This window comes from Miscanthus floridulus, chromosome 19 (assembly GCF_019320115.1).
Source record: "Miscanthus floridulus cultivar M001 chromosome 19, ASM1932011v1, whole genome shotgun sequence".
Lineage (NCBI taxonomy): Eukaryota > Viridiplantae > Streptophyta > Magnoliopsida > Poales > Poaceae > Miscanthus > Miscanthus floridulus.
In genome coordinates this window covers 117,339,669-117,358,119 of record NC_089598.1, presented here as the reverse complement: position 1 = coordinate 117,358,119, position 18,451 = coordinate 117,339,669, and the positions used below count along the sequence as shown (strand labels likewise).

The window sequence follows — 18,451 nt, the reverse complement described above, 5'->3', positions numbered from 1 at the left end:
AAAAAAATGTACCCCATTTCCACGCTGTAAATGACAGTGAAAATTTAGGGTCCAATAGAAATATGAGAAGAAAAGTTGAGCTGGGTTTCAAGTTCGTCCGCTGGGGGCTGGCACCTGACTTGCGTCGCTAATGAAATCTTCAGAAGCTTCGAATACTACTCCATTCGTTACTGATGCGGTCTACTCCTAATCAACAGCTGACAGCCAGCGCGAGCCAACGACGGCAACAAGAAAGACGTTGCGGTCGCAGCGGCGACTCCCAAACGAGCCACGAGGCCGGCGCGGGAGCCGTGTCCGCTGTCCGCCCGCCTCCTTGCGCCATGCGCACCCTCTCCACCCCTTGAGCACGTCGCCGCCAGCGCTAGTGCGCCGCACGCTTCCACGCACGCCCACACATCGTCTCCGCCTCCCGCGTCCATGGCCGGCGAGGCGGCCTCCGCCGCGGCGCTCGTCCTCGCGGCGTGCACCGTCCCCGTGGCGGCTCAGGCCAAGTCGGAGGCCGACGTGCTGAACGAGTTCAGGGCGGCACTGCGGCGGCCGGACGGCGGCCCGCCGGGGGAGCTGAACCAGTGGGCGACGTCAACGCGACGAACTGGCCTAGAGTGAAGCAGTGCATCAATGGCCGAGTGGTGGTCCTGCAGCTGGAGGGGGCCTCCAGCTGCAAGGCGCCGCGCCGGACCTGGCCCTGCTCGCGCCGCTCCAGGGCCTGCGCTCGCTCAGCCTCAGCAATAACAACCTCACGGGCGCGTTCCCGGACGTGTCCGCGCTCCCCGCGCTCAGGTTCTTCTTCCTGTACCAGAACAGGCTCGCCGGGGAGATTCCCGACGGCGCGTTCGCGGCCCTGAGGGGGCTTCAGAAGCTTAACCTCGCCGGGAACGCCTTCTCCAGGCCGATACCGAGCTCCATTGCCTCGTCCGGCCATCTCCTGGCCGTCGACCTCTCCAACAACTTCTCCGGGCCTATCCCGGAAGGGCTCCGGAAGTTAGGCGCCAATGGCCCTGTTTGAATACTCTAGCACAGCTAGAGGTTAGAGTTAGTTTCTAGCTTAGGACTAGCCCTGAATTAACTCTAGCCTAAGAGATGTTTGGATACAAGGGTTAAAATGATAATAAATGTGCTTTCCAAATCATTGGTGCGGGTGAAAGTAGAGAGAAAACAGTGGACCCCACCTCAAATAGCTCCAACTAGCCCAAATAATCACCTCTTTGGGGGATAGTTTTTTAGGGTGGGCTAGTTGCAAATAACCCACTCTAGCCCTTCTATTTGGCTACTTTAGGGCTAGTTGAGCTTCAACTAGTCTAAACTAGCTCTAACCCATGGATTCAAACAGGGCCAATGTCCAACTCCAAGGTGAGTTAGTTCGTCATGGCTTTCATGGCTTTCATGTCCTTGACATGGAGTTTCTCTTTGATGCATGCAATGGTTACGTTTTCTCTGTTTCTTGTTTGGCAAATTTTGCCATTTTTTTAATGAAGTACTTTAGAAGAGTTCTCCGCGGATGTGTTTGACGAGGACATCACTACTTCATCGCATATAAGTAGAGAAGGACGTCCAGCATGAGCGTCCAATTCATCTTTGTCGTGGTGGAAGCCGAGTCCAACTCAAGTTCGAGTCCGGTTCGGGCTCCAGAATCAATCTGCCTTAAACTGGTCACCCAAGACGCATCCGGACTCCGTTTTCGACGATCCACATATGGATGGAAAGCTAATTGGATAAGAAAACCAACCCAATTGGTTTCACGTCAAAAGGCCTTCAGAATCAACGGGAATCGTCGAATCAAGTCTGCGTCCAGAATCTGTCAGGGTGCTGCGACACCATCTTTTGGTCCGTTGGACCGTGTATCATGTTTGGGCCCATTAGGGGGCGCGTCCAGAGGGGTGACGCCTAAGACTTTATAAATACCAGCCGTCGCTCTCCTTAGGGTTTGGGTTTTGTTTAGTTCTTGATTTCCTCGTGAAACAGACACCGTTTTGCTGCAACTGTCGCCGCCAAGGCCGCTTGCTGTGAACCAGGGCCCCAGTTCTTGATCTTGTTCGCCTGTGGCGATTAGTCCTTTCGAATAAAGACTTGAACCCATTCTCGTTATTATAAGCCTCATATTTATTTGTAATTTCAGATTGCATTCATATCGTTATTGCTTGTGTTCTCGATTCGCTTGCAGAAAAGCCTTCTCGGCGAGGTCAATCGTGTTCGCGTGGTTGATAACCAACGAAGCAGTGGTGTAACGGTTGCGGGGGTCCGAATCAATCTTGGTTCGAAGCCTAGATCGTGAACGTCAAGTCTTCACCAATTAACGCTACCATACCTTTTGAAAGATCGGGCCTAGTCTACATCAAGTGGTATCGGAGCCCTTGTTGCCCGTTAGGTATAACTTTGTTTCCCTTTTAGATTATTACTGTTTTTGCATTATCTACAGTCCACAAAAAAGCCAAAAAAAATACATCGTCACATATTCCATGTCCTATAGCCTCTTTGTGCCGTGCAAGTTCATCTCTGATTTGCGTTGTTGAGTTTATGCCCTAGGTCAAGTTCTTGTTGCTGGTTTTAGATCGTTTTTTAAGTTCAGTCTGTGTTTTTTCCCTTGTTTTTCATCATAATCCATGAACACCTTCAAGTATTGCTGTGATTCTTTTGTATTTATCAAACCCTAGTCCACGCCATCTTACTTGTTACACTTGTCTTTACTGTTTTCATCAAATTCTTGCTGTCGCGACCAATTTTACGCACATTGTTCCCGTTTTGTCCTCTAATTCGGAGTCCGTTCTTAAAACTGATCTAGTTTTCGCATACAAACTCCGTTTTCGACGTTCCATATATGCAAATCGATCAGAAAAAAATTTCGAATCCGTCCATCCCTAGCTTTGCCGGGGTTCGAAATTTTTAGATTGGTCAAAAAGTGGTCACAAGATCCTTGTTTCGTGGTCACAAGGTTTTTGTCGATTTTCATCCAGTTTTCTGAAAATTCCACAGGCCACGCCTTACACTTGTTTGAGCTTATATTTTCTATGGTTACTTCTTTTGTGCTCCTAAGTAAAGGAAAAATATCAAAAAAATAAAATTAAAAAGTTAAAATTTCCAAAAAAAACAACGACAGCCCAAAAAATAGAAAAAAAGAGAAGGGCAAAAGAGGAACAATATCTGGAGGACCACATAGAAAGCGTCATTTGAGTTGTATTTGCGTGTGCTGATTTCTACTTTGTTCCTAATCATATTCTTGCTGTCCACATCACTTGATACATCTAGTACTTGGAACGTGAGTAGGCCAGCAACTAAGACAAGTATTTGGGATACTTATTCAGCTTTGTTATTCAGTTGTGAATTTTGTTATTCCTTGCTACTATATTGTGCCTGTCCAAGCTCCACTTTCTTCTAACCAAGTATAGGTTCGCCTTGCAACTATTACACTCAAGCTACAACGGTATCACAGTCACCGACCGATTGCACCGCCTGTTGCTTTGGTAAGAACACTTGCAAGATCATGGTAAGACGCTTGAGAGTTGAGTGCCTTATTTTTCCTTGTCCACAACCTAAGTAGTTGGTAGAGATAATACTATTTGTGTTGTCTTTTTCTTTCTACTAACCATGTCAGGAAAAGTCAGAGGCAGCGGCCAAGGAAACGAGGACGCACCTATGGATTTCAATGATTGTATTTCTAAGAATAAGCTCCATACCGTTCTTGATGACAAATTCAATGAGATCCTTCAACAAATCACCAATTTGGCTAAGAGGATTGAAGATGTTGAACAACGACATCCGGAACCACGTCCTGAAGATGATGATGATGATGATCTCTCTGAGGAGGATGATGGCGACGCGGAGGCTGAAGCTGAAGCTCAACGACGTGCTAAGGATGCACGTAACCGTAATCGGTTGAACTTTAACCGACGCGGTATGGGCGGTAACAACCAAGGTAATAATGATCTTTTCTCTAAAACCAAGTTTAAGATACCTCCTTTTTTTGGTTCTGCTGATCCTGAAGCATATTTAGATTGGGAGATGGCTGTAAATCAAAAGTTTAGCTCCCATCAAGTACCTGAAGAATATAGAGTTAGACTTGCAACTAGTGAGTTTACTAGTTTTGCTCTTTTCTGGTGGAATGATATTTGCAATAATGCTAATGCTAATGCTCAAATACCTCAAACCTGGACTGTACTTAAACGACGAATGAAATCAAGATTTGTTCCTCCATACTATCAGTGTGATCTGCGATTAAAACTGCAACGTTTAAATTAAGGTAGTAAAACTGTTGAGGAATATTATCAGGAGCTTTTAATTGGTCTAGCACGTAGTAACATACAAGAGGACGATATGGATAAGTGTTCTAGATTTTTTAGAGGTTTACGTCGTGAAATACAGGATGTTCTTGACTATAAAGAATGAACTAGATTTTCCCAATTATATCATTATGCTATTAAAGCTGAAAGAGAAGTACAGGGACGACAACCTAGGCGATCCATGACTCCATCCGCGACTCCATCCGTTCCTTCACGTTCAACCGAGGTGAGTAAATTTTCTAATGTGCAGACACCACCAGCGCCTGTAAAGAAGAATTCTCCTATCACACCTTCTTCCAGTGGATCTACTACACCTTCCTCTAGCAGCTCTTCTAAAGTTGTGTGCCACCGCTCCAAGGGCATGGGACATATTGCTAAAGAATGCCCCAGCAAACGCGCATATATTGCTACTGATGATGGTGGGTATGCTAGTGTTAGTGATGAAGAGAATGAATTTGCACTTACAACTGATCTTTATGTAGATAAATTTACGGATAGTGCTGAAGATCCTGATGAGGTAATTGATAGTGTAGAATGCACTAAAGACTATAAATCAATCCTTGTTCAACGTATTTTGAGTACACAAGTTGAGCCAGTAGACAAGCTACAACGCCATAATTTGTTCCAAATGTTCCTCATTGTCAATAATTTTCGTGTTCGTGCTATAATTGATGGAGGGAGCAGCAATAATTTAGTAAGTTCTGAGCTTGTCAAGACTCTTGGTTTATCTACACGTGCTCTTCCACATTCATACCATGTTCAGTGGTTCAACAATAGTGGTAACACAATCTGCTCGTGTGCAATTTTCTATCGGGTCATACCATGATTATGCTGATTTTGATGTCGTGCCTATGCAAGCTTGTTTACTTTTGTTAGGCCGCCTTTGGCAATATGATAATAATGTTGTACATCATGGTAGGCAAAATAGATATACTTTTATGTTTAAAGGAAAGACCATTGCTTTACTTCCTTTATCACCTGCTGAAATTGTGCAATATGAAAAGGAACTTGCTGAAAAGAAAAAGAAAGGCCATGATAAAGACTTTAGCAAACCAACAAATGAACCATCAAGTAACATGAAAGAAGTTTTATTTGCTCTTAAATCTATTCTTGTTGATCATGATGAACCATGTTATGCTCTAACTTGTACATCACCGATATGTCCACTTGGTCCTACTCCTAGTGCTATGCCTCTTGTTGGTACTAACCTTTTACAGGAGAAGGAGGACGAATTCCCAACAGGGAAGCCACCATGGCAGCCGCCTTTGTGAAGGATGGGGTGCCAAGATGAACGTCTTCTTCCGGAACCATCGTTGCTGTCATCCAATGGAGGAGACGATCTACTCCAGTCGAGGACGACTTCAATTCAAGAAAGGAAGGATGATGAGGACATCACTACTTCATCGCATACAAGCCAAGTAGAGGAGGACGTCCAGCATGGGCGTCCAATTCATCTTTGTCGTGGTGGAAGCCGAGTCCAACTCAAGTTCGAGTCTGGTTCGGGCTCCAGAACCAGTATGCCTTAAACTGGTCACCCAAGACGCATTCGGACTCCGTTTTCGACGATCCACATATGGATGGAAAGCTAATTGGATAAGGAAACCAACCCAATTGATTTCACGTCAAAAAGCCTTCAGAATCAACGGAAATCGTCGAATTAAGTCTGTATCCAGAATCTATCAGGGTGCTGTGACACCGTCTTTTGGTCCGTTGGACCGTGTATCATGTTTGGGCCCATTAGGGGGCGCGTCCAGGGGGGTGACGCCCAAGACTCTATAAATACCAGTCGTCGCTCTCCTTAGGGTTTGGATTTTGTTTAGTTCTTGATTTCCTCGTGAAACAGACATTGTTTTGCTGCAACTATCGTCGCCAAGGCCGCTTGCTGTGAACCAGGGCCCCAGTTCTTGATCTTGTTCGCCTGTGGCGATTAGTTCTTTCGAATAAATACTTGAACCCCTTCTCGTTATTATAAGCCTTATATTTATTTGCAATTTTAGATTGCGTTCATACCGTTCTTGCTTGTGTTCTCGATTCGCTTGCAGGAAAGCCTTCTCGGCGAGGTCAATCGCGTTCGCGTGGTTGATAACCAACGGAGCAGTGGTGTAACGGTTGCGGAGGTCCGAATCAATCTTGGTTCGAAGCCTAGATCGTGAACGTCGAGTCTCCACCAATCGACGCTATCATACCTTTCAAAAGATCAGGCCTAGTCTACATCAGTGTTGCTGATGGGATCATGGGTATGCAATTAGTACTTTAGTAGTACTAGGATTTATTTATTTAGTTGTATGTAATATTGGAAACTACTTTGGGTTTAAGTTTCCCTTTATACGCATGCCCTGTGGTCCATAGGTACCTGATTTTAATTTAAATTGTGTTTTAGCAAAACCTGGTTGGCTAGGTAGCCTCAAAAAACCAAGAAAGTCATGGGCTCCAAAAAAGCTTGAGAAAAACAAAGTTGTTTCTAAGGTCATGGTGCATCATCCAAAGATGAATGAATATATTATTGCTTTGCATCTAAGTCAAAGATCGAACATGGCCAAACGTATCGGTTGAATCCAACCTGACTCTGCACAGAAACAACCATAGCTTAAAAATTTATAGAACCAATGTTACATGTTTTAAGAAGGGGAATCCTAACTATAATAATATAAGTCGAACATGTGAACACTTGATTTTATGAGAAGATGATTATGATGCTTTTCTTCTGCGCAATAACGAGTGTTTAGTGTTCAAGTGATGCCACCCGAGCATGTGGGTGGACAAGGGCGGAGCCAGAAACTCCTAAGAGCCTAGACGATTCTTATTATGCAGAAATATTAACCTACAAATATATAGTAGTGTCTCTCTTCGATACAAACAAAAAAATCCCTTTGCACTTCGACGACGAGCCCGAGCAGCCGCCTTGGGTCATGGCCGGTGTCTTCGCCACTAGAGGTGGAGGCATCACAACAACAACCTACTAAACTAGGGTCAGTCTTGACAGCGGTTCAGGTGGCAAGGAGCGTCTAGAGATGAGGAAGGATCGCGGGTGGCATGAAGGCACAGTGGCGAAAGCAACTTGAGCTGATTATGAGATATTGGAGTGAGAATGGGGGCTCAATCACACCTTGGTGAAGGCAATAATAGGTGAGTTGTGAGCATAAGAAGCATCATGTTTGTCGCTCTACATGATTCTAGAGCTAGGACAAGGATGTGAAGGATTCTTAGGGTTATGTAGTGAGGCGAGTCATTGCATCATTGGGTCGATGGACCATAAGGCTGTGTTTGGTGCGGCTCTGGGAGGCTCCGGCTCTCCTACTGTAGTAGAGCCGGGAGAAGCCTCCGCACAACAGCTCCTCTCTTGGGTCTACCGGAGCTGGATCCCTTTTTTTTCAACCGGCATAGTGATCTACGGTGGCGTACAGTGCGCAATAGGGTGTGGGGAGCCAGAGCCGGAGCTTGCAGGAGCTACGCCAAACGGTGCCTAAATCAGGTGTTGTATGAGTAAAAATACCTAGGACAAAGACATTAAGTTTGTGTTTGATAGGGTTTTCCAAACTAATTTGCTCCAGAAACAGAAGAATTCATAGCAAATTGTTCCACGATCAGGAGTCACAGTTAGAAACATTTTTCAGACTATACATCTTAGAGACCATAAGCCTAAAACCCTATTTCATAGCAAAGTCAAATCGATTCCTCCCCATAAATGTTTATTCACGAAACCGGATTCGTGCTAGGCCTAAGAATATATGTCTTGAACTCACCCCTTAGAATCAACATAGTACAACTCATTCCCTGTCTAGTCTTACCTTTGGTGTGATAATAGAAAAGGATCTCCAAATATTTAAATCATTTATGTGGTTATAATTTACTGATAATTTTCTTAGGAAAAAACATAGCTATTGTAATTCTACCGGCGGTAGTTCAGTTATCACAAGTTTATGTTATACTATGAAAAAAATATGTGGAATGTAACATAGCATAATTGAGGACCAAATGGAATAGTTGTGGTACTTAATGCTTGTAATATTCACTGCTAATAACCCCATTTCCTATTATAAGGTATATTGTTAGTGTCAGGAGAAGTCTTTGGAAGCAGACTTTCACTATCAACTACTCCTGCAATATATTCCCTCTGTCCAAAAAACATGCAATTCTATGTCCAAGTTATGTCCCAAAAAGAACGCAAATGTAGGTGTTGTAGGTGGGTAGTATGGTTATCCATGTTCGCTTGTCTTATAAGACATACTTTTTCAATGAACGAATATTATTTTTCTCTCACAACAAATCAATCAACGGTACTTTTCAGCCTGGCTTATCAGCCAAGCGAACGGAGTCGGATCATCTTTATATGGGTCCCATTATCTAAAAAATTTCCATAAAACCGCATCTTTCCCCCACTAGTCGGCATTCCTGTGTTTGCTACTTCTTCTGTCCTGAAATATCCAAACGTTCAAAACTCCCTCGAACTCAGTTTTAAAAATGTAACATTTTATATGCATATCTACCATTAATTTCTATTACCAACCCAAACATGGTAACCAGGATGGGTCACATAACATGGCCATTTGGTTTACCACATAATATGTTCTAGAATTTGTAAGCTGGCTTATATTCCCAGGAAAGAGGTAATGCTAATCTACCATTCTTGTATGCTCCCACAAGCATGACAGTAGTGTGACTTTTCCACTTTTGATTAATTCCTCATTGGAATTTTAGACTTGCATTTTTCCCTGACGGAGCAAGTATCATCAATTGCTACAAAATCAAATCATAATAGAAGATACATGTAATGTGAATCAACTCATGTAACTTTTATTAACTAATGGTGTATATAATCTGAATACTGGTCAAAATTTATGAAGTTGGATTTTTTTTTTAATCCTAGTACATCCTATACAGTATTTTGAAGCGGAGGAAGTAGCATGTGAATCTGTTGGTGCTTCCACTGCACACTGAAACGCTACTGAAATGCCATTTCATTTTACAACGAGAGATGAGCAATTGAGCTTAGAATATTACCGCTAGCATGTACATGGTGTTTGGTTCAACTAAATGTAACGTAATTGGATTACATAGAGTAATGGATATTGTTACTGTTGTTTGGTTGGACTTGTCCCCATATTAGGTACCCTGTAATCCAATTACAGCCTATTCAATTTCGATCCCGGACATCCCCAAGCTTTATCCGATACGGCCGCCGCCGCTATAGGACTAGGGCGCTTCCTCTTCCTCGCCTCGCGATTCCATAGATGCAGCCGTGGTCGTCGAGGGGCTTCAAGTTCAAGATCCGCGTCAACTCCTCCCTCGCGTGCTCCACGGTCCAACAGCGAACTCACGCCGCTCCCCCCGAAGTTGGCGACCCCAAGATGTTCGTCCTCCCCACCCCCGGGGACAAGCTTGGGCCCGGATTCAACGTCGCCGCCGCTACATCGTGAAGAGGTGGTGGTGGTCCTCGCGGCGCCTGATGTCGTGCCTGGCAGCGGCGGTGCTGTGGGGGGCCGTGATCGGAAGAATCACGGCGGCCACCGGGAATGTCAAGGCCAAGGGCTGATGCGGTGGGAGCGAGGTGGACCTGCACATGCTGCTCGTCGCGGCTCCAGCACCGGCCAGGTTCGTCGCTAGGTGAGTGGACTCCGTCGTCGTGCGTTCGTCGCTCCCTGAAGATTGGTCGCTCAGCGTCGTCGTGCAGCTCGTGCACTCAGCTGATTCCATTACCGTCCAAATCCAAACAAAATCCGTGATTTGATTCATTGTTTACGGTCCCAGGGTACTTCGATTTTGTTTACATTTGCCAACCAAACAGCACAGTAGTTAATTCTTAAAGTGTTCATCTTTGGTCCTTGCCTCACATGCCCTCTGATCCAAGCCTTGTCATTCAAATCTTCAGGGAACAAACTTCTCTGTGGCGACTTGGTCGGCACTCCATGCCCTTCCCCTTCCAAGTCCTCGTCATCTTCATCCAGGAGCATGAATGTACTTATCACCATCGCCATCGTGGTGGTCGCGATCGGCGCGGTCCTGGCAGTTGCCGGCGTCATCGCGGCGGTCCAGGCCCGCCGCAACGAGTCACGCAATGCCGGAGGCACCGAAACACAAGGCGGTAGCCCCGACGCCGCCAAGGTCACCTCTGCTCCGGCCGTCAAGATCGAGAAGGTATGCACACGGCAGCGTGTGCACCTGCCAGCCCGGTTCAAACTGCTGTTGACGTTCGTCTATATCGATGCAAAGTAACGTTCGTGACCGCAGGGTGGCATGGATCAGCACGGCAGCGTGGTGACACCCGCGGCCGGGAAGCACGGCGGTCGGCGGGACGACCACGGGAAGCTGGTGTTCATCCAGGAGGGGCGGGCGCGGTTCGAGCTGGAGGACCTGCTCCGCGCATCCGCCGAGGTAACTTCGGCGCGTCCTACAAGGCGACCCTGCTGGACGGGCCGTCCCTGGTAGTGAAGCGGTTCAAGGACATGAACGGCGTCGGGTGCGAGGACTTCTCGGAGCACATGCGCCGGCTGGGGCAGCTCGTCCACCCCAACCTCCTCCCCGTCATCGCCTACCTCTACAAGAAGGAGGAGAAGCTGCTCGTCACGGACTACATGGCGAACGGCAGCCTGGCTCACGTGCTCCATGGCGGTAAGCAAGCAACGCGAGACATACATTGATCGAATTGTCGCTGCGGCGTGACTGATGATGTGCAAGCAATGCGATGCAATGGAATTTGCAGGGGCGAGGTCGAGCCTGCCGCCGCTGGACTGGCCGAAGCGTCTGAAGATCATCAAGGGCGTGGCGCGCGGGCTGGCGCACCTGTACGAGGAGCTGCCGATGCTGATGGTGCCGCACGAGCACCTCAAGTCCTCCAACGTCCTGCTGGACGCCACCTGCGAGCCGCTGCTGAGCGACTACGCGCTGGCAGCACGCGGCGCAGGTGATGGTGGCGTTCAAGTCCCCCGAGTGCGCGGCGCAGGGCGGGCGGCCGGGCCGGAAGAGCGACGTGTGGAGCCTGGGCATCCTCATCCTGGAGGTGCTGACGGGCAAGTTCCCCGCCAACTACCTCCGGCAGGGCCGCGCGGGCACCGACCTCGCCGGGTGGGTCAACTCGGTGGTGCGGGAGGAGTGGACCTGCGAGGTGTTCGACAACGACATGCGGGGGACGCGGAGCGGCGAGGGCCAGATGGTGAAGCTGCTCCAGGTCGGGCTCGGCTGCTGCGAGCACGACGTAGGCCGGCGCTGGGGCCTCGAGGAGGCGCTCGCGCGCATCGAGGAGCTCCGGGAGCGCGACAACGCCGACGACAGCAGCACCGCCTCGTCGTTCTTGAGCGACGGAGAGCCGGCGGCGGCGTCGCGGCCACCAGGCGAGCTGCAGTCGCACTCCGAATAGAGAACAGTGTGGTTTCGGTGCAAACGTTGTGTGTGTGATATCTGTGTACCATGCCACGCATACTCGCTCCTATAAACATTGCACATACCAACTAGTGACAATAATTTGTTTTCTGTGAATTACACAAGTAGAGACGCAGACGCTCAATACGCACACACACCCACTCCTATAAACACGTACGCAAACCCTATCCCGATAAGTACCTCCGAAAGATTGTGCCGGCACATTTCGAGATTGACGAAGTCACCACAGACGTCTCGCTGTCGATGAGAACGTCGCCTACTACTGAAAAGCACAGCACCGTTAAAACCTAGAATAAATCCAGGAAAATACGAACATCCGTGTCAAGTCGAGAACTTGAACCTGGATGAGCAGGTTCCACCACAGGAACCCTAATCAACTGAACTAGGCTCAGTTCGTTAGCACAACATTTCATTCGACACGAAACTGAGAAGTAATTTTCTTATAGATTGCTTATAGCTTAAGTTTCTTCCGATTTCCGTTGACAAATGAGATCCTAGATCCCCCGGTGTCAACTACGGCGGTGTTCGGCTGAGTAAGAAGCCGGCTTGTTCGGCTTATTTTTTCAGTCGGGACAGTGCTATTCTTCCACAATAAATCAGTATAAACAGTGTTTTCCATATAAACAGTATGTTTTCACACCAGCCGAACATTGCCTACATACGCAACACACACGACCCTAATTGCTCCTAGTTTTTTAGCAGATGGAAATATCATAACTACTGTACTATCGGCAGCATTCGAATTACTACCACGATATGCAACCAACCAACCGACATCCCGTCCTATGGCGTGTCACCCGTGCGTGTCTCTGATTGCTAATGGCCACGGCTCCACTGCCACTGAACAACACACATCAAGATCAAGTAGGCCGGTAAACCCTGATCTGATCGGCCTCCGGATAACGAAAACAATCGAACCACTACCGCCTTTCGGAAAAGAGAAGGAGCCGGACTATCAGAGGATCATCACAAGTTCACAAGGATCTTTTACCTAGTTGCCGACCACCGAGGCCATCCATTCTCACTCACGCCGCTGGAGCAGGATCGCTTCGAAAAGCCCGGCAGCCGCTGTCCCGTCCGACGCAGCTCCACGAGTGCGTCCCGGTCAACCCGCGCCACATCATCGCCCACTCACCAGGCCGCGCGGACGCGGAGGCCGGGCCGGGGGCCCCACGAGGCGGATCCCGAGCCCCGTGCCGACTCGGACAGTCGGACGCCCCGCTGACAGTCCCACCCGACCCCCGTACCGTGACAGCCACGGCCCACCGGACGCGGGGCCCTCCTGTCGGCGGCCACGGGCGTGCCCCGCATCGGCGTCGTTGCCTCGCCAAGGCCGACGCGGATCCGAGTCATCCCGCGTCACCATCCATTTGACGAGGTGGTTTATCCCCCAGCACCCGAACTAACCTTTCCACGTACCACCGGATTTCTGTCCGCGCCCCGCCCGCCCCCTTCAAAAGCAGGTCGACACGCCGGCCGGCGACGCGACACCACCACGCCGGGACGGGGGGGACTCAGGCACAGGTGCGGTCGGCGTCAACAGTCGCTCCACCGGCACGTCGCGGCGCACCGGCAGGCAGGCGGGATGAAGAAGTGCGCGTCGGAGCTGCAGCTGGAGGCGTTCATCCGGGAGAGCGGCGCCGCCGCCGGGCGTAGCAATCCCGGGTGCGGCGGACCAGGCGAGCCCGGAGGGAGCGGCGTGTTCTCGCCTGGCGGCGCCCTGCCCGGCGTCGGTTTCGCCGACTCGGTGAGCAGAGCACTGCCAGCCACGAGCAATGCGATTGCAGCAGCAGCAGCAGCTCTTGCAACTGAAAATGCATCTCCGCTTACAAAGAGGATAGGTAGAGTTCGTTACGCTTGCCTGTGATTTCATCATTAACCCAAGATCTGCTTGTGCCCGAGCAGAACACCATGGATGACAGCAGTTGGTGGTATGGGAGCGTCCGCACGCCGAACCCAGACATGTCGCGGGCGGCGTCCATCTCCGGTAAGGCACATACAGCCCTGCTCCTGCAATCTATACAAACTGGAATTTCACTATGTCGTCAAATGCTCTGATCTCTGTACAAATTATAGACTAATTGTCATCAACTGATGATTAGATATGTGAATGACAACCATCAACCATTTACACTTTGCGTATGAATTCTATGGGATTTTAACAGCTCAGTGTTTTCAGCTGTCCAAATTCTAGGGAAATTCTTGCCTGCTAAACAGGCCTATTTGAGTATATGTTGACAGCTAGTCGAATCGATTTAGAGAATGATCACATCTGAATTATGCGGAATTCTAAAAAACATCCAAATTAGGCTGATGGCAAATAATGCTCACCTGCCATGTTGTCCTGGTCACAGCCAGCCCCGGGGCAACCACCTCAGCGAACCATGCTCTTGAAAGCGAGTCAGACTCCGACAGCGAATCACTCTACGAGGTAGAGGGAGTTCCATATGAGCGAGGCAACAAATCCATTGAAACGAAGCGAATAAGAAGGTAAGAATAGATCAAGCCCACGGCGAAATCATGCAAGTTTCCAACAAATGTCTGAACAGAGAGCTTACGTCTTGTTGTGGATGCATTGTTCTTGTAAATTTCAGGATGGTGTCCAACAGGGAGTCTGCGCGACGGTCTAGGCGGAGAAAACAGGCGCAATTGTCTGAACTTGAGTCACAGGTACCATAACCACTTGGCCAGGAATGACTTCCAACTAAGGATATGATGCTGTGAATTTTATCGGATGCACACTGATATGTTCCCTCATAATCAGGTTGAACGACTTAAAGGTGAACATGCAACATTGTTCCAGCAACTTTCAGAGGCCAGCCAGCAGTTCAATACTGCAGTCACAGACAACAGAATCCTCAAATCCGATGTAGAAGCGTTAAGAGTCAAGGTGAGCAGTTCGCTTCTCGCAGAAACAGCTGCCACAACCACTGAACCATCACAAATGTTGCGACTCTCTAACAGTCTAACCAATCCGTTTGAATTGCAGGTAAAGATGGCAGAGGATATGGTAGCGAGAAGTGCTATATCTTGTGGCCTAGGCGACCTTGGCCTGGCACCATATCTGAACTCAAGAAAGATGTGCCAAGCTTTGAATACGCTCACAACCACAGGGTTGGATTTACTAGGGAGTGATGCGTTCAGAGGTCCAACCGCAGCTCCACAAGTACAAAACTCACCAGTACAAAGCACTGCAAGCCTAGAGAGTCTGGATAATCGAAAGTCCAACGAGGTGACCAGTTGTGCGACGGACATTTGGCCTTGAGCTTCAAGCCATTGATCAGATTCAAAGCTTGCTTCACCAAAAAAACAACAGTTCCTCAACTCAAATAACTGGTGGCTTGAGCAGAGCTTTTGTCAAATTACCTTGAACCATATTTCCACAGAAGCTTTATAGGATGCTGGGAAAGTACCATTTACTGGCAGTTGCCTACTTGCCTTGGCAGATAGGGAATGCCAAACAAGGCACCAGTATAGTTTCAAGTAGAAAATGAAGCTGTCTCTGTACAAAGCTGCAAATGAAACTTTAGAAGTAAATGAAACGTCCTGAATAAACGTGTGAAATAGGAATGATACTTAGGATCCATTTCCAGGTCAGGTGAGACAGTTATGTTTACAACAAAAAGTGATGCATTTTGTTTCAAAACCATTATAATACATAGGAATGCAGTACAACTGTACAAGTCATCTAGTAGGCTTGCAGTAAGCATGTTTTTACTACTTTTTGCTGGGATTACACTGTACATCATGATGTAAAATGCATAACGACTATTAACTAGAAAGGTTCTTCTGTGATTCGAAACCTTCCAGCATTGTCACTTACATACATCTCATAAAAGTTCCAGGCATCTGGAGAACTGAAAAATGAGGATTTCGTACATGTTATAATGTTTCATAGAACAGGAACATTTGTAGACAGATCATCTTTCCCCTGTATCTGGTTTACTTCAAGAATGTAATTCAGAACATTTCATAAGACCTAAAAATACATGAGGGTAATGGAAGAATGAGAACGACAGGAATCTCTATCTCTTCTCTGTCTCTTCTCTATACAACTAAAAAGAACCAAATGTTATCGTCTCCGCAAAACTAATCGGCCTGCCTCCCTGATTGTGTCGCTCGGAAAAAAAAACGTCAACTCCCGTGGTCAAGCCGCGGTAAAAAAAAAAGTCGCTCAAAAAAAAAAGTTTCTCCCACACCGCCTCCCCTCTCGGTAAGGAACCGCAGCCCCTGCCCCGCTCGTCTGGCTCGAGAGAACCGTCGCCTGCGCACGACACCCAGCTCCCAGCTCCTCTCGCTCCAAGGAACCGCCGCCGGACGACCTCGCCAAAGCCGCCGCCGTCGGCCGCTGCTGGACGCAACGCGGCGCCTGCGACCCCTGCACCCGCGACTGCGAAGCCGCCGGGCGACCTTGCCAAGCCGCTGCCGCTGTCGGACGGGCCGCTACCGGACGCGACAAGGCGCCTGCGACCCCTGCGCCCGTGACCGCGAAGCCGTCGGACGACTGACGACGACCACACAAAGCCACTGCCGCCGTCGGACGGGCCGCTGCCGGACGTGGCGCCGCTCCTGCGGCCCCTGCGCCCGCGACCGCAAAGCCGTCGGACGACCTCGCCCAGCCGCTGCCACCGCGACGCACCGACGCCGTTCCTGCCGCCGCACCTCAGTTCCTCAGCCACGACCAGCGGGGACCAGCGCACCAGCGGCGTTGCCATCACCTGGTATGTGACTACGGTTCTTAATTGTGTGATTCGGGGACCAACTTCGCCACCAAGTATTCATGCAGAACCAAAACCCATTGCCATCCATCTCCCCCACCAATGATTTCTTTCTCTTTCACACTAATAACAGATGAATAAAGCTTGAACTCTGAATTTTTGTCTAAACTCTGAAATTTTGTTGCAACTTGATAGTTCAGACACTTGTTAGATAGGTCTTTGGCCCATTAAGGTCTTCATTGTTGGGATAACTACCAAGAGTCTAGGATTGCACCTTAAACTGATAACTGAAGTTAACCTGAAACTGAGAACTGAAGTTAACCTAAAACTAAGAACTGAAGTTACTCTGTGGTTGTATGATCTGTACCCACGTCATTGCAAGTTTTTTTTTAATTTTTTATTTACTGATTTCCCAATTTTTTATATTGCAACATGTTCAAAGCTTGTATTCTTTGGATTGGAAGGTTTTGTGTTTGTGAGTAAGGCCCTCTTTGGCGCAGCTCCGGCTCCTCCTCCGCGCACACTGTAGCAACACTGTTTGACCACTGTAGCAGGAGCCGTTTCGGAAACCAAGGCAGAAAATGAACTGAGAAGAGGAGGAGCCGGAGAAGCCACGATTTCGGGCTCCTCCGGCTCCGCGCTACAGTACCAAACGAGGCCTAAATCTGCTAATGTACCTAACCATACACCCAAAATGGAAAAAGGACATGATTTTTAAATATTTGTTTTAGTGAACCACAGAACCATATATCAAATTCAATTCGCACGTGGGGCAAATAACACATTTACAGCTCACCATAGTTCAACCATGCTGCTCCAAATTCCTACATGTATGTGTTCAGATCTGCTCTAAAATCATGTATCGTGATTGTGGGGGTATTAACCCCTATACCCTTACGGCTAGGCTTGGGCCGACCCGGATCAGGCGGTCCGGTCCACTGGAAGACGACGCGCGGCCCGGCCAACCTGTTCGGAGTCCCGCGCAAGGAGTCAAGGCAGATTTGGAGATCAAGCAAGATCCTGGTCGGTTAGAATAGGAGTCCTTATCCGGCCACCTATGGCAATTGTAACTGGCTAGGATTAGTTTCCAGATCTGTAACCCTGCCCCCCGGACTATAAAAGGCGGGCAGGGGACCCCTCTAAAAAACATCTCTCATTGACATACAGCAATACAATCAGATGCAGGACGTAGGTATTACGCCTTCTTGGCGGCCGAACCTGGATAAAATCTCGTGTTTGTCTTGCGTCACCATCTTGTTTGTGGCTTGCGGATCTATCTGCCGACAATCTACTACCTTGGGTACACCCCTAGGTAGACTGTCGACCATATTTCGTCGACAGTGGCGCGCTAGGTAGGGGGTGTGCGTACTGCTCTCCAAGCGAACAAGATGGTCATCATCCCCGGCTCCATGGCTACACCGAACGGCCTCATGTTCACCGTCGGTCAGATCACCTAGACCACCGGCTCCGACGACTTCATCGCCATGACCACGGAGGAGGCGCGGATTCAATCTGCGTCGACCGCTGCTTCACCTGCATCGGCGCTGACCACGGTGGATACGGCTCCGACCACGGTGGATCTGGCTCTGACCATGGTACATCTGGCTCCGACCACGCCCGCATCATCTTCAGCCACACTGACAACCCGTCGTCCGCTTCCCCGCTACAAAGGGAAGCAGATCGACAACACCGACCTGCTCGACTCCATCGATCAGGTCAGCACCAAACTCGCTGAAACCCTAGCTCTGGTAAGTGCTATTCAAAGTCAACCTGATGAGCAGGTAATCGCTTCCCACAACAGATCTACCCGACCAGCTCGGGCCAGTCGTCCTGCACGACTTGGTACAGATCTCGTGGTCATATCTACTCCTGAAGGGCGCTCCGCTCGTCGCCGGCCAGCCTCCGCAACGGGTCTCTGGCTCTCCGAGTACGAAGCCTCGATGGAGAACTACCAGGCCCAGCCCTACGGCCTGCGAAACGCTGCCTCCAACTACGCGTATAAGATACAACGCTGCTCAGATCTGTGTTTTATACATCGACCTCGGCCAAAGCCACGCAACTTTGTCAACATGATCCGGATTG

The 18,451-nt window shown here is 48.8% G+C and overlaps 1 protein-coding gene and 1 pseudogene across 1 annotated transcript; both read left to right on the top strand.

Moving 5' to 3' along the window:
• The first annotated feature begins 320 nt into the window (after positions 1–320).
• LOC136529289 (pollen receptor-like kinase 4) lies at positions 321–11,723 on the top strand (annotated as a pseudogene).
• Positions 11,724–13,068: 1,345 nt separating this feature from the next.
• On the top strand, positions 13,069–15,449 carry LOC136528123 (bZIP transcription factor RISBZ5-like). Its single transcript, XM_066521033.1, has 6 exons — positions 13,069–13,398; positions 13,557–13,638; positions 14,006–14,141; positions 14,246–14,321; positions 14,416–14,541; positions 14,641–15,449. Exons 1-6 carry the CDS (start codon positions 13,237–13,239, stop codon positions 14,914–14,916), a joined length of 858 nt encoding a protein of 285 aa, XP_066377130.1. The 5' UTR covers positions 13,069–13,236; the 3' UTR covers positions 14,917–15,449.
• The last annotated feature ends 3,002 nt before the right edge of the window (positions 15,450–18,451 follow it).

Bases quoted from the DNA above. Each gene is read 5' to 3' on its own strand.
- LOC136528123 (XM_066521033.1), top strand. From the start codon at position 13,237: ATGAAGAAGTGCGCGTCGGAGCTGCAGCTGGAGGCGTTCATCCGGGAG. The intron at 13,399-13,556 runs GTGAGCAGAGCA...GTGCCCGAGCAG, and splicing joins GCGTCGGTTTCGCCGACTCG to AACACCATGGATGACAGCAG. The intron at 14,542-14,640 runs GTGAGCAGTTCG...TTTGAATTGCAG, and splicing joins TAGAAGCGTTAAGAGTCAAG to GTAAAGATGGCAGAGGATAT.